Below are 14,381 nucleotides of genomic sequence, written 5' to 3'. Positions count from 1 at the left end.
CTCAGGGCCTCCCTTGGCTGAAGTGGCCCGGCCACCAGCTATAAGGTTGAGGCCTTTAGTGGGGCCTAACTGAAGCAAGATGACTTTTGCTGGGGAAAGCCTGAGTCCCACTCTCAAAATGCCACACTTCTCCAATCCCCGGCTCAGGCCCCTGCCTGTCCCAGGTTTCCCTTGGGACCAGAAGCCCCTGCCTGGCAGTAAGGGAATGGTGCCAGTTCCACCAGGATCTGTGCCTGAGAAGCAGGCCTCTCTGGGATATTTACTTGGAAATTTTATTCAAATGGAGACTGGCGCCTGAGCTCTCCTTGGGGAATCCAGTGGGTGGGGAAGCCCTGGACTAGGCTTCCCCCTTCCTCTTCTGGGACAGCCCTGGCCTGCTGCTAGGACTGCCCGCCTGCCCCCAGGCTCTGGACCCCAGGCTTCTGGGCCCAGTGCAAACCTGCAGCCCCGCCCTGTGCCAGGCGCCGACCGCGCACCCGCACCCGTGGGCCCCTTCCCTGTGTTCTCGGGCGCTGTCCGGGCCCTGGGGAGTGCTGGGCGCAGGCTGCTCTCTTCTGGGCCATTCTTTCCTGGCCCCCTCCTCCCTTCCGTTTCCGCGGCTGGCCATAAGGCCGGCTGGAGGCAGCAGGCCGGCGCTGGGCAGGGGGGCGGACAGGCGTCAGGGGCTCCCGCCCGCCCCTTCCCCTCTGCCGGCCCGCCCCGGGGCCTGGGCCAACTGAAACCACAGGAGGAGGAAGCGCGGAATCAGGAACTGGCCGGGCGGTGCAGGGCCTGAGTCTGAGTCTGTCCTCGGTGGCCCCAGGAACAGCTGCGGGTGACTCCTGCCCCGAGGCCCAGGAGGCCGTGGTAGGAGCAGGGGGCAGCGGGCAGGGGGGCTGGGCAGGCAGTCTTGAGAGTCGGACTCGGGCCTGGTGGGGCAGGGTCCGCGGAAGGGCAAGGGCGGTTGTGTTGGCGGGGCTGTGGCTGCCGGGGGCGCCAGAAGGGGCGGGCTTGGCCCTGCCAAGGGCCCTCTGCGCACTGTGCCCCTGCCGTGGGTGCTGGGTGCTGGGTTCTGGGTGGAAGGGCCCAGGGAGGAAGGCTCTGGGAGGTTTCTGTTCCAGGGCTGGGAAGGGGACTCCTGGTAACAGGGACGCAGGAAACAATGAGGGCCTTCCCAGGCCAGGCTGCATTTTGTACCTATGGCTATATTTCAACAGGACAGGACCCCAACTCCTGCCTGTCTGTAGCTCCTCATGGCTCCTCTTGGACCAAAAGCCCCTCGCCTCCCTGTCCCACCGCTCCATTTCCAACTACTGCTTTGCCCCCAGTGGTGGCCTCTCCTCTCTCTCTCTCCAGGACGACACTATGGGCTTTTCTTCAGCTCTGTGCAGCCCGCAGGGCCACGGGGCAGTGCAGCAGATGCAGGAGGCTGAGCTTCGGCTCCTGGAGGGCATGAGGAAGTGGATGGCCCAGCGCGTCAAGAGTGACAGGGAATATGCAGGGCTCCTGCACCACATGTCACTACAGGACAGTGGGGGCCAGAGCCGAGGCATCAGCTTCCATAGCCCCATCAGCCAGGTGGGATTCTACGGACCCTAGACCTCCTCACCTTCTTCCCACCCTTGACCAAAGAGTTCCTCTGTGTGCTGGGCATGGGTATATCCGCCTGCCCCTTCCTTTCCCAGAGCCCACTGGGGAGGGTTGGAGATTTGGCAGGCCCAGGCTTGAAAGCCATCATCGCCCATTCCCCATCTCACCCGTCTCGTGTGTGCTGTAGTCGTGGGCAGAGATCACCAGCCAGACGGAGGGCCTGAGCCGGGTGCTGAGGCAGCACGCGGAAGATCTGAACTCAGGGCCCCTGAGCAAGCTGAGCCTGCTGATCCGGGAGCGGCAGCAGCTGCGCAAGACCTACAGCGAGCAGTGGCAGCAGCTGCAGCAGGAACTCACCAAGGTGGGTGGGTGGCACTGGGGTTTCACCTGGTCATTTCTGCCTACTTTTTGAGACTAAACGCACTGGTTTTGCACAAGAGCCCCTGGATTCTCTGGGGAAGTGGAAGTATCTGACCACAGGCCTGACCCAAGGCCTACTCCTGCCGCAGCTTCCTTCCCGCCTCCTCCCCCACCTCAGGCTGGCCTTTCTGTGCATCTTCTGTCTCCTAACTGTGTGCCTGCGCTCAGTGCTGGGAGTACAAGGATGAGTGATCCAGCCATCGCCTGGGAGGAATGCAGGGTCTGTGACCCACCTCCCGCATTGCACCCGCTGGGGTCTGAGAGATAGTGAGAGGAATGAGGGCTATTCTGCCTGCCCTTAGTCCAGGTTGGCTCCTCCCAGGGCCCTAGAGACACCATAAGGCAGCAGCACGGCCCTCTGATTCAGATGTTAAGGACCAGGGCTGCGAAGTGGACCTGCTTGCATTTGAATCCTTCCCAGCTTCTCAGTCTAGAGACGGTGTGATTGGAGCTATTTATGTGGCTGTTTTAGCCTCCTTATTCGATGTGCTGGGCTGCTGCCTGCACCACACCCCTTCTACCAGCCCCAAACGTAGCCTTTCCACGGACCCACAGCGGCCCCTGGTGGCCAGTCTTGACCCCTTCCACTCTCTCCTCAGAAGATCATGTAATTCAGGGGGTCTGCTTGTTTTTGTAGGCAGTTACTGGAACACAGCCTTGCCCGTATATGTTCATATTATCCATGGTTACTAAAGAGCTACAATGGCAGAGCTGAATAGTTTCAACAGAGACTGCATGGCCTACAAGCCTAAAATGTTTACCATCTGGCCCTAAAGAAAAAGGCTGATCTAGTCTATGCATTTAGCTCAGCTACAGATGGAGAAGCTGAGGTTCAGAGGAGAGGAGTGGAGCTTGCCCAAAGTATGCCAGTGCATAAACAGGGACCTGGGATGAGAACTCTGGTGTTAACCATCTATGGTTCCTGCCACCAGGAACGGAATTTGCGGGACTCAGCGCAAAATGAAAATGTGGGGCCCCTTGTTATAAAATTAAGAATTTCAAGATGGAACCAATAGAGCATTAAACCAATCGCAGAGCCCTTCTGAGTGTGGAGTTATGTGCCACAACTGCACAGGCTGCACACACACCTGCCACCAGATACTACTCTAGGCCAAGGAGGGACAGTTGTAGCCTGCCCAGTCCACCTCTCTGCCTCCCTCAGGGACCTGCCCTTAACCCAGCTCCTCTGACCTTAACCTCAACAGCAGAGGCTAGATCCCAGAGGTCTCCAGGCTCTAGTTGAAGGATGGACCTGGATGTGCTGCCTGCCTGGACTGCAGGACCTGTTTAGGGCTTCACCTTGAGCAGGAATCTCTCATGCCCTGGGGACCTACTGTCCCACTTGGTTTCTTCTCTCTCTCCAGACCCACAGCCAGGACATTGAGAAGCTGAAGAACCAGTACCGAGCCCTGGCACGGGACAGCGCCCAGGCTAGGCGCAAGTACCAGGAGGCCAGCAAAGGTCTGGGGCTGCCCTCCCTCCCTGGCAGGGCGGGAATCCCAAGCCAGCTCAGACCAGTCCCCAGGTACTCAGGGAGGGGACGCTGCCTAGGCCTCTGTGCTGTCACCCACACCCCCTTGCCCCCACCTGTCAGACAAGGACCGTGACAAGGCCAAGGACAAGTATGTTCGCAGCCTATGGAAGCTCTTCGCTCACCATAACCGCTATGTGCTGGGCGTGCGGGCCGCACAGCTGCACCACCAGCACCACCACCAGCTCATGCTGCCTGGCCTGCTCCAGTCCCTGCAGGACCTGCACCAGGAGATGGCCTGCATCCTGTAAGCCCACAGCCCCGCCCCACCCCACCCTCATCACAGCCCGGAAGCCCTGCCCCCGTGCCCAGAGGCAGGGTCCAGAAAACCCAGCCCTGTCAAAGTGACAGTCACATAATCAGGTGCCAGTCTACTTACATCCAAATTACATCATTCCAGGGCCGTTACTGCAGGGGTTTATTGTATTTATTGAACACTGTTCTAGCCTCTGTGATACAGCAGGGAATGTAGACAAAAATATCTGCCCTTTAGACTGTTCATTTGTGAAGAAAGAAAAGGAAATCGATACAATACAGGTGATAGGTGCTATGGAAAAAATAAAACAAGGAAAGAGAATGAGGAGACGGGGGACAGGGCAGGAGGTTACTGTTTGAAATGGAGTGGTCTAGAAAAGCCTCACAAGTATGGGAGTGGGCCAGGGGGATATTTGGAAAAAGGCCATTCCAGGAAAAGGGACCAGCAGGCTCACAGGCCCCAACGTGGGACAGTGCCTGAAATCCAGGAACAACAAGGAAGCCAGTGTAGCCTATGCAGAGTGAGGGAAGGGCAGAGTCAGACACAAGGCTGGAGGAGTCCAGGGAAGACGGAGGAGTCCAGGGAAGACAGAGGGTCCAGCAGGACTTGGGCTCTGTGTGGACCAGAAGAGCGACGTGATCTGAACTGTCTTAAGTATGGCTGCTGTGCTGAGAATAGACGTCAGGAGGCAAGGAGAGGACTGGGGAGACCAGACAAAAGCTACTGGAGTGATCCAGACCACAGACCACGGCCACTGGATAGGGCGGTAACAACGGAGGGCAGAAGTGGTCAGGTCCTGGGTGTACTTTGAAGGCAGAGCCAGTGGAGTTTCCTCATGGATTGGAAGCAGGGTGTGAAATAGAGCAGTCAAGGATAACTCCAGGAATTTGGCCCAGAGCACCGGGAGAGATGGTGTCTCTGTGGAGAAGGTTATGCAAGAAACAGGTTCAGGAGACAAGAACAGGAGTTTCTTTTTTAGCTGGGGTAGTTTGGGTGTCTAAGAGATGTCCAACAGGACGGTTTGAGTAGGTGGATGGTTACATGAGACTGGAACTCTGAGAGGTGCTGGGACTGGAGTTATAAATGTGGCGTCAGCAGCACATCCATGGCTTATGTGTGTATCAGAACCCCAGAGTCCCAGCTGTTGGGCTGACTGTCCGGAGTAGGCATGTTTGTAGCTCACATTTACCAAGCACTTCCTCGCACCACACACTGCACATAGGCTCTTATTGGGTCCTTACAACCCCAGGAGATGCCAAGTAATTTGCCTGTAGTCATTTGGCTGGTAAATGATGGGTGTGGGGTCAACCCCAGGGTGGATCCAAACCCAGTTACATGAGCCCCAAGCTTCCCAGCCATGCCCAGCCTGAGGCCCTGCTGACTGGGGTTCCTGTCTGGGGGCAGGAAGGAGATCCTGCAGGAATACCTGGAGATTAGCAGCCTAGTGCAGGACGAGGTGGTGGCCATTCACCGGGAGATGGCTGCAGCGGCTGCCCGCATCCAGCCTGAGACTGAGTACCAAGGCTTCCTGCAACAGTATGGGTAAGTCCCTCCTTGCAGCTCCCGAGGGCCAGGGCTGCTGGCCTGTTCACTGACGGGCACTGTTCCCCGCAGGTCCACACCTGACGTCCCACCCTGTGTCACCTTTGATGAGTCACTGCTTGAGGAGACTGAGCTGCTGGAGCCCGGGGAGCTGCAGCTGAACGAGCTGACTGTGGAGAGCGTGCAGCACACGTGTGTGGTGGCTTGGCTTAGGGCCTGGGAATGGATGCTGTCTATACAGAGCTGTGGCCAGCCCACCAGGCTTGTTTGGCTCTGCAGGGATGCATCTGAGGGGCACGGCTCTAATACTGCCCTTCCTCTGGGCACAGGCTGACCTCAGTGACAGATGAACTGGCTGTGGCCACTGAGACGGTGCTCAGCCGCCAGGAGACAGTTACTCAGCTGCAGCACGAGCTCTGCAACGAGGAGCAGAATATCCACCCCCGGGAGCGGTGAGTGGGGCCCACCTACAGCAGCCTCCTGGCCCTCCCTTCCATCCCTCTGGCCTGCCTGACCCACTGCCAGCCACTAGCAGCAGGCTGAGCTCCTCTCTCTCCCTGACCCTTCCACCTGCCCCTGCCTGCAGGGTGCAGCTTCTGGGCAAGAAGCAGGTGTTGCATGAGGCGCTGCAGGGGCTGCAGGTAGCACTATGCAGCCAAGCCAAGCTGCAGGCCCAGCAGGAGCTGCTGCAGGCCAAGCTGGAGCAGCTGGGCCCCGGCGAGCCCCAGCCCGTGCTGCTCCTGCAGGATGACCGCCACTCCACCTCATCCTCGGTGAGCCGCCCACCCACTGCCCATGCTGCCAGCCATGCCCGCCAGCCCGCCCCAGACCGCGCTCCTCATTTTCGCCCTCCCCCTCCCCAAGCCTGGCCACCCGCTGACGTCTGTCCCTGGCCTCAGGAGCAGGAGCGAGAAGGGGGAAGGACGCCCACCCTGGAGATCCTTAAGAGCCACATCTCAGGAATCTTCCGCCCCAAGTTCTCGGTGAGTGGAGCCCAGCCTGGGCTGGCACCTCTGCCTTTCTTTAAGGGGTGGGCCAGGCCAGGGGCCTCAGAGATGTACCCTGGGTTGCCCTAGAGAGGTGGCTATTCTCAGGCCACCTCTCTTTACTGAGGAGTCCCCTCTTCCCTGGGATTCAAGAAGAAACCTGCAGCCTTGTTACCCTGTGGCTCTCCTGGCTCCAGGAGTGGGTGAGGGCCTGGTGGAAAAAGCAAAAGCTTGGTTTGGGATCAGCCAGCCTGGGCTTCCCAGCCCAGCTCTGCCTGGAGCAAACCTGAGCAAGTTTATCCCTGGCTTCAAGGGTTATGGATGGCTCTACGTGGTACTCGGATGGTTTGTGAGGGGCACGTGAGAGAGACAGAGACAGACAGATAGATATTCCCCAATTGGCCCCTGGCTGGCCTGGTGGCCTCCCCTGACGAGCTGGCTGACTGACCCCTCCTTGCTCCCCACTTCCCCTTTCCAGCTACCCCCACCGCTGCAGCTCGTTCCAGAAGTGCAGAAGCCCCTGCATGAGCAGCTGTGGTACCACGGGGCCATCCCGCGGGCAGAGGTGGCTGAGCTGCTGACCCACTCCGGGGACTTCCTGGTCCGGGAGAGCCAGGGCAAGCAGGAGTACGTGCTGTCTGTGCTGTGGGACGGCCAGCCCCGACACTTCATCATCCAGTCTGCTGATGTAAGTGGGGCCTGGACCCAAGCCTTCCCCTTCCCATCCTTCCCCTCCCCTCCACCTCATCAGGGAATAACCTTGAAAAGGTATGAAGGAGCTACCTTGTCTCAGACACCTCCCTGGCAGAGCTGAAAGAGGCCACAGAGACTACCCAGTCCCTGCACTGAAACAGAGGCTTAAGCCTTCAGCGTGTGTTCACGCTGAAGATGGGAGAGCAGACTTGTCATGCGCCATCAGGTTCTGCCTCTGCCACAGGTCTCTGCCTCGTGTCCCAGGCAGTCCCTTTCTCCCTGCTGCTTTTCCTCTCCCTTCCCAGGGTTCAGGCCCCTTCAGCAGTGGAGGCTGTTGACCCCAGGTCCCCCTGTCCCACAGAACCTGTACCGACTAGAAGGAGACGGCTTTCCCAGCATCCCCTTGCTCATTGACCATCTGCTGCGCTCCCAACAGCCCCTCACCAAGAAGAGCGGTATTGTCCTGAATAGGGCCGTGCCCAAGGTGAGCCTGCGCCCAGCCCCTGCCACCTGCTTGGGGGTGCAGGTTCAAGCCCACATAGAATCAGAGGAAGAGCTTGCCAGGCCCCAGTATAGAAAAAGGGTGCAAAGGGACTCCTCACTCCCCAGAGGGCCAGCCTCCCTCTAGTTTGGAATGTCCAGGCCACTCCTGTTCCCTGGGCCACACACACCAGGCTGGTGCTCCCCCAATTAGTGTCCTTGCCTGGCCCCAGAGTCACCTGAGTGTGATCCTGATGTGATCTAATCCCCATTTTACAGACCAACAAACCAAGGCACCAAGAAATGAAAGACATAGCATTGGTGGGGGGTGTTCAGTCCTTCATAGGGCCCAGCATGCCCTCCTTTCATTGACTTCTTACCCCTCCCACTCCTCCCTCCCCCAGGACAAGTGGGCACTAAGCCATGAGGACCTGGTGTTGGGCGAGCAAATTGGGCGGGTGAGTTGAGTGCACTCTTCCAGCCTCCTGGCTGCCTGCTTTTCCCTCCCCCAGCACCGCTGCCTTCAGGCCGAGTCACAACAAGGCCTCATCTACAGAGAGCGCTTCGGCCTCCCTGCCTCCTTCTGATTCTCAACTTGTACTTCTGACTCCCCGTCCAGCCACTCTCCCAAAAGTAGCCGTCCCGAGAACTCCCCAGAGACGGCTCTGCCAGTAGCACCTGCCCCCCAGCCTCCTCAGGGAGGGGAGAGACTCTCTGTTCATGTGAGCTATAAAATACCTGCTCAGGAAAGAAGTCACTTTCCTAAAAATCAGATGCTTTTCCAATGCAAGTGAAAGTGATTTTTGGATTTTCCTTGTCACTTCTCAGTGAACGTGGCAAATCAGAGGTAATTGTCTCTGCCTATCCCCGTGTGTACACTCGGTCCTCTGACCGGAGAGCTGGGATGATTAGCTCTAAGCATCAGGGGTAGGTGGGGACAAGCTAGGCTGTGCCCTGAGTAGAGAAGAGGACCACAGTCTGCAGAAGACAGGTGGGAACCCAAGACCATTTCAGGGGAATTTTGGTGAAGTATTCAGCGGACGCCTGCGAGCGGACAACACCCTGGTGGCGGTGAAATCTTGTCGAGAGACACTCCCACCTGACCTCAAGGCCAAGTTTCTGCAGGAAGCAAGGTGGGTGATCAAAATAACCATCACCATAGGTTCCCCATGTGAAGGGTTCCTCTGCGCATGGTGTGACACCAAGCACTTAATCCTCACAGCCCCCTATAGTGTGGAGGGGAAGGGGCTCAGGGACCCACCCAAAGTCACACATCCAGGTCTGTTAGCCTCAGAGGCCGAGCTCTTCTCTTCTGCTGTCCTTCTCCCATTCTCCCTCGGGCTGCCTGGGCTTCCTTGGGGCTCCCAGGGCCGAGGAGGTGAGTGTACAAGACCCCAAGGCAGGAGCCTAAGCAGCAGTGCCCCCCCGCCCCCCACCAGGATCCTGAAGCAGTACAGCCACCCCAACATCGTGCGTCTCATTGGCGTCTGCACCCAGAAACAGCCCATCTACATTGTCATGGAGCTTGTGCAGGGTGAGCAGAGACAGCTGATCTCCAAGTGTGGGGCTCTCAGCCCAGCCAGATCTGCCCCCATCCCCAGAAGTCTCAACCAGTTTCCCCCCACCCCCAGGGGGAGACTTCCTGACCTTCCTGCGGACAGAGGGAGCCCGCCTGCGGGTGAAGACTCTGCTGCAGATGGTTGGGGACGCAGCTGCGGGCATGGAGTACCTGGAGAGCAAGTGCTGCATCCACCGGTGAGGGCGAGGGCGTGGCAACCTCATGCAGCCCCCGCCAGTCCCACAGCCAGCCCCCGCCCCGACGCAGGCAGTGCTGTCATCCCATACTCCCCTCCCCAGCAGGCACCAGCTCCAGAGGTGGAGCTTCCCTCACTGACGGACCAGGAGTCCCAGGGGCAGGGAGCAGCTTTGGTTCATGGCTGTGTCTTGAGCGCCCAGGCCAGGCAGGTGACAGGTGCTCATGGATGTTGGCTGAATGAGCCCCCGTCCTGCTTCGCCCAGAGACCTGGCTGCTCGGAACTGCCTGGTGACAGAGAAGAATGTCCTGAAGATCAGTGACTTTGGGATGTCCCGGGAGGAAGCCGATGGGATCTACGCAGCCTCAGGGGGCCTCAGACAAGTCCCTGTGAAGTGGACGGCACCCGAGGCGCTTAACTACGGTACCTAGGCCTTTTCCACTCTGGCTGCAGGGCCCAATGCTGGGCATGGGTCCTGATCCCTGGCCCTCTCTGGCCAGCAGATGCGGGCAGCCCACTCACACTGCCTTACCTCCTGGCAGGCCGCTACTCCTCCGAGAGTGACGTGTGGAGCTTTGGCATCTTACTCTGGGAGACCTTCAGCCTGGGAGCCTCCCCCTATCCCAACCTCAGCAATCAGCAGACTCGGGAGTTTGTGGAGAAAGGTAAGGGAACCCTGCGGTGTGACAGCAGCCTCCAAGCCAAGCCCTCTTCTAGTGCGCCAGCTGGACTCTTCCAGATACCCTAATCTTCTAACCTTCCCAGTGGGGCAGAATAAGAATAATCCGGCGGCTACCAAAACAGGAATGACCCCTTGTTATGTGCCAGGCCACACACTATTCCATTTACTCTTTACAGCATGTGAGGTAGGGATTAACAGGTCCCTTTTACAGAAGGAAACACTGAGGTTTGCAGAAGCCACACAACTAGCACACGGTGGCCTGAGATTAGAACCTCTGTGTTTTTGGTGAAGAAAAGTGTGTCCTTATGAACGGTGTGCCTTAAGCAGCTCCCGTTGCTCAAGGTATGCCCTCAGGGGCTGCCAGAGGCCCTCAGACCCCCTCCTCATGCCCAGTGTGCTGTGCCTGACCTCACAGGGGGCCGCCTGCCCTGCCCGGAGCTGTGCCCCGACGCTGTGTTCAGACTCATGGAGCAGTGCTGGGCCTACGAGCCCAGGCAGCGGCCCAGTTTCAGCACCATCTACCAGGAACTGCAGAGCATCCGAAAGCGGCATCGGTGAGGCTGGGGCCCCACTTCTCAAGCCAGTGGCCTCTGCAGGCAGGATTGTACCTCCTCACCAGCTCCAGCTCACACCACTGGACAGCTCTTCATTGTCCTGGACTCCAGCCACCGGTATCCATGCTGCCAGCAGGGATGCAGCACCGTGTCTGCTGTGCATCCCTGCTCCTGCCAGGGCTTCCTCCCCCAGGCAGAAATAATAAAACCACTTGTGCCCATCAAGTACTCTTGGCATGTGCACTCCTCTGGAGGGCAGGTCTTAGAAGGAGTAGAGGCTCTGTAGCATGGCCTTGGGGGAGGAGGAGGACCAGCAGTGGTCACAGGCAGAACTAACAAGGTTTGGTAGTTGCTGGATGTGAGACATGCACGGGGAGGAAGTGAGGAGATCAGGATGATATACAGGCTTCTGACCAGATGGTGGTGTTATTCCTGAAAAAGGATCATAGGCAAAGAAGCAGAGCTGCAGGAAGGATGGGGAGTTTGGAGACACTGCATCTGAGGGGCCTATGGGGATGTGTGACCCATAAGTCAGGAAGCTCAGATGTAAAGTAAAGGCTGGCAGCTGAGGTTTGAAAGTCACTAGCTTATAAATATTAGAGACACTATGTATGTGTATAGCAGTTACATGAGATTCACGAGGGAAGAGAAAAGTGTTAGGGGAAGTTAAATTTCCACTCAAAGGAGACAGAGTGGCTGCAGAGAAAGAAAACACTTTCCATCTCTCAAGACAAGTTTACTGAGCTGTGGGGTAGCAGAGCAGGGAGCCCTCAACTCACCTCCTCCCCTAAGTTCTCCCCTCCCAAATCTATAGAGTTATTTGAAACTTTTCTAGCTAGTGAAGATCAGGAAGACAAAGATGTATGAACAAACTGAAAAACAGAAACTGGGAAAGATTTACAGCACCAAAGAACAAAGCAGGCAGAAATTTGAAGTGGAATGGCCACCCCCCAAGAAAGTTCAGGAGATAGTTAACATATATTTTCAAAGAGATAAAAGGCCTAAAACTTGTTTAAACAAAAGGAAATCAAGATAGAGTGTGATGTGATGCAGTGAAAATACTGAGAATTCACAGTGGAGCCCCATCAGAAGTGGTAAAAAGCAGAACTGAAGAACTTCTGCTTCTGATAGGATGTGGTAGGTCTCCTCAGGCCCCCACACCCATTGCAACAGCTAGGAGGAAACGTAAGGTGAAGATAGTAATTTTTAAAGAGTGGCAAGTGGTAGGAGAAATACAGACCATGTGAACTATAGTTTCAAGGAGGAGAAAGTCTGTCCAAGTTGACCTGGTTATGGGTGGGTAGTTTTTTCCCTGAGACATTTGCTGATCTGGGACATCTCTGATGATCAGAATTGCCCCAAGCAGAGACTCTATTGGGGGAAAAAGAAATGGACAGTTTCTGGTGCTTACAATGACTATGCTATGGACTGGCACCTGGAGGAACTTGAAATGCAAAGCCAGCTTTCCACCATGGAACATTTGCTGCGTTCTAGAGCCATGTGGGCAACTAGGAAGAAGCTGGGTTGGAAAGGCAGGTGTTTAGAGGGAAGGGGCCTGAAAAGAACAAATAACTAGTTTCCCTCTCAGGATACTGGCTAGATTTTAAAACCAATGAAATGGGCATTACCCAGTAAGTGTTTGTCATTAAAGGGAAGTGGTACATCCAAGGGCAGAGTAAAGCAGGCAATAATGGAATCTCCTATTGCATGAAAGGGTGCTCAGGCACCAGGTGTGGCTATCCCCAGGGGCAGAGTCTGTGCCAGCACCTTGGGGTCCTCAGGCTCCTCAGTATACTGAGATGCCTGAGGACCCAGGCCTGGCTTATGGACAGATGTAGAGCATTAACAGCCAGTGGAGTATCCTGAACTTCTGCAGCTGTGCAACCACAGAGAACACCGGTTACAACTTTGCACAGAAAAGGGAACAACACACAATGGGCAGCGCTGCTGGCTATGTGCTTGCCCTGGAAAACATGGCACAAAGTCAATTCCCAACACACCTTGTTACATTTTGGCTACTTGTGGGCAGCAGCCAATGGGCTAGCAGTCTAGAGTCTAGCAGCAGGACAACTGCATAATCAAGTCCCCACTCCTGTAGGAAAAGCATGATGGCAACAGATTATATGTGACACATGTCCCCTGTTCACAACCCATGGGGATCGTGATGGTTACTTTATATATCACCTTGGCTGAGTCATGGTGCTGAGATATGTGGTCAGATATGATTCTGGATTGTTTCTGTGGAGGTGTTTTTGGTTAAGATTAAGATTTAAATTGGTGGACTTTGAGTAAAGCAAAGTATCGAGTTCCCACTATAATGTGGGTGGGCCTTATCCAATCAGCTGAAAGCCTGAGCAAGAGGGAATTCGGCAGCAGACGGCCTTTGGACTTGAACTGCAGCATCGGCTCTTCTCTGGGTCTCCAGCAGGCTGGTCTACCCTCTAGATTTTGGACTTGCCAGCCCCCATTACTGTGTGAGGCTCTTCCTTAAAATAAATCTGCATCTACCTATGTAGTTCTACCTACGTCTATTTATCTCCAATTCGTTCTTCTCTGTAGAATCCTAATACAGGGATGTCCGTGGAAAAGGACCCTTTGACCATGAACATCAGTGAAACCAACAAGCTGTCAGAACCACTGCCACCTGGGTACACTGTCACACAGGACATGGCAGTTCATCTGTAATCCAGGGCCAGGCTAATTAACGTGCCTGGATTACTAGCTACACAGTGGAGTGGCAGAGGGAGCTCTGGAGCACAAAGCCTGGGGCACTGAACCTGGTTGGTCCTAACAAATTATTATGTATCCTCTACTTTCCCCTTGAGGGTACCACTGGGCATTGCATCGATGCAGTAGATGGCTTTTTCTGGGTACAGCACAGCAATTCCTGTCTTCACAGTGCATGTGGGCCATAACATTCAAGGACTCCTAAATGGACTATGTTGCATCTTTGGGTTCTTCAAACACATCCAGTCGGGCAACAGCACTGCCTTTATAACCAAGAATACCCAGGGGGCATTTGCTGGACATTTTGTGCCCTGTGTCACCAATAGGTGGCAGGTGCCAACAAAAGATGGAATGTACTTTTAAAGAAGAATCTAAAACAGATAAGTGAACAACCAAAGCTCAGCTCTCAGTGGACCCCACACTCGAACAAGATGGCGTGGATTCTAAATGTGGCCATTCCAGGGAAGGATGCTTCTCATTTGGACAGAGTGTTTAACTATGAGGTCGGGAGGGAGAGAAGAGGCCCCAGTCGGCTATAATAGACTCAAACAACATATTTAGTCCTTCTTACTCTTCTTTTTACCCTCTTAGGCCTACCTCCAGGAAACAGGCTATTGGAGCTATGGTGGCAAAGAGGAGCCAGAGGGTGGGAAATTCTAACCCAATGCTTCTTCTACTGCCCTGGATATACTTACAGACATCAGGCTTGTGCTTGTCTGCCAAACACCAACCAGTCTAAGCTATGTAGTGTAAGTGGTGATAGACAATCGTACTGCCTCAGGCTTCATGCTGGTCAGTCGAGGCAGCAAATATGCAATTGCCAACATGTCTTGCTGCACTTAGATTAATGAATCAGGAAAAGTGGAGTGCTCTATCTCTCAGGTCATAAACAGGGTGGCTCTCAGGTTGATCCCCAGTGGCATCTGGGACAGAGTGGTTTGGCTCCAGATAAGGAGACTGGCTGTGGTCTGTCCTGCAACTGGGCCTGATCATCCTGCTGGGAGGCATAGTTATGGTCATGCTCATCGGATGTTGTCTAAGACAGATAGAAAAGATTTGGTCCAAGCTCCCATCAGTAAAATGAATCAGACTATCTAAGGGGTGACATGCTCCTGGAAAGAATTCTTAGCTGGATGCATGGAAGATTGGGGTGGTGGGAAGTAGAGTTTTCAGAAACAGCTCTGACA

General features: G+C 55.6%; 1 protein-coding gene across 2 annotated transcripts; it reads left to right on the top strand.

The window, feature by feature from the left end:
* Positions 1-424: 424 nt before the first annotated feature.
* Positions 425-10,692, top strand: FES (FES proto-oncogene, tyrosine kinase). Of its 2 annotated transcripts, XM_006198430.4 has the most exons (19): positions 433-846; positions 1,336-1,557; positions 1,757-1,930; positions 3,354-3,450; positions 3,584-3,767; positions 5,181-5,318; positions 5,391-5,510; positions 5,648-5,770; positions 5,905-6,091; positions 6,218-6,301; positions 6,783-6,992; positions 7,359-7,481; positions 7,882-7,935; positions 8,492-8,610; positions 8,917-9,011; positions 9,109-9,232; positions 9,497-9,654; positions 9,774-9,896; positions 10,329-10,692. In XM_006198430.4, the coding sequence occupies exons 2-19, from the start codon at positions 1,345-1,347 to the stop codon at positions 10,469-10,471; spliced, it is 2,469 nt and encodes an 822-aa protein (XP_006198492.1). In that variant the 5' UTR covers positions 433-846; positions 1,336-1,344; the 3' UTR covers positions 10,472-10,692. The 2 variants fall into 2 exon arrangements, with proteins under 2 accessions (XP_072806908.1, XP_006198492.1); XM_072950807.1 differs by lacking the exons at positions 9,497-9,654; positions 9,774-9,896; positions 10,329-10,692 and adding an exon at positions 9,335-9,484 and having other exon boundaries at positions 425-846.
* Positions 10,693-14,381: the final 3,689 nt, after the last annotated feature.

Source organism: Vicugna pacos, chromosome 27 (assembly GCF_048564905.1).
Source record: "Vicugna pacos chromosome 27, VicPac4, whole genome shotgun sequence".
NCBI lineage: Eukaryota > Metazoa > Chordata > Mammalia > Artiodactyla > Camelidae > Vicugna > Vicugna pacos.
Note: the sequence above shows the minus strand (reverse complement) of the source record. Positions and strands in the feature narration are given on the sequence as shown.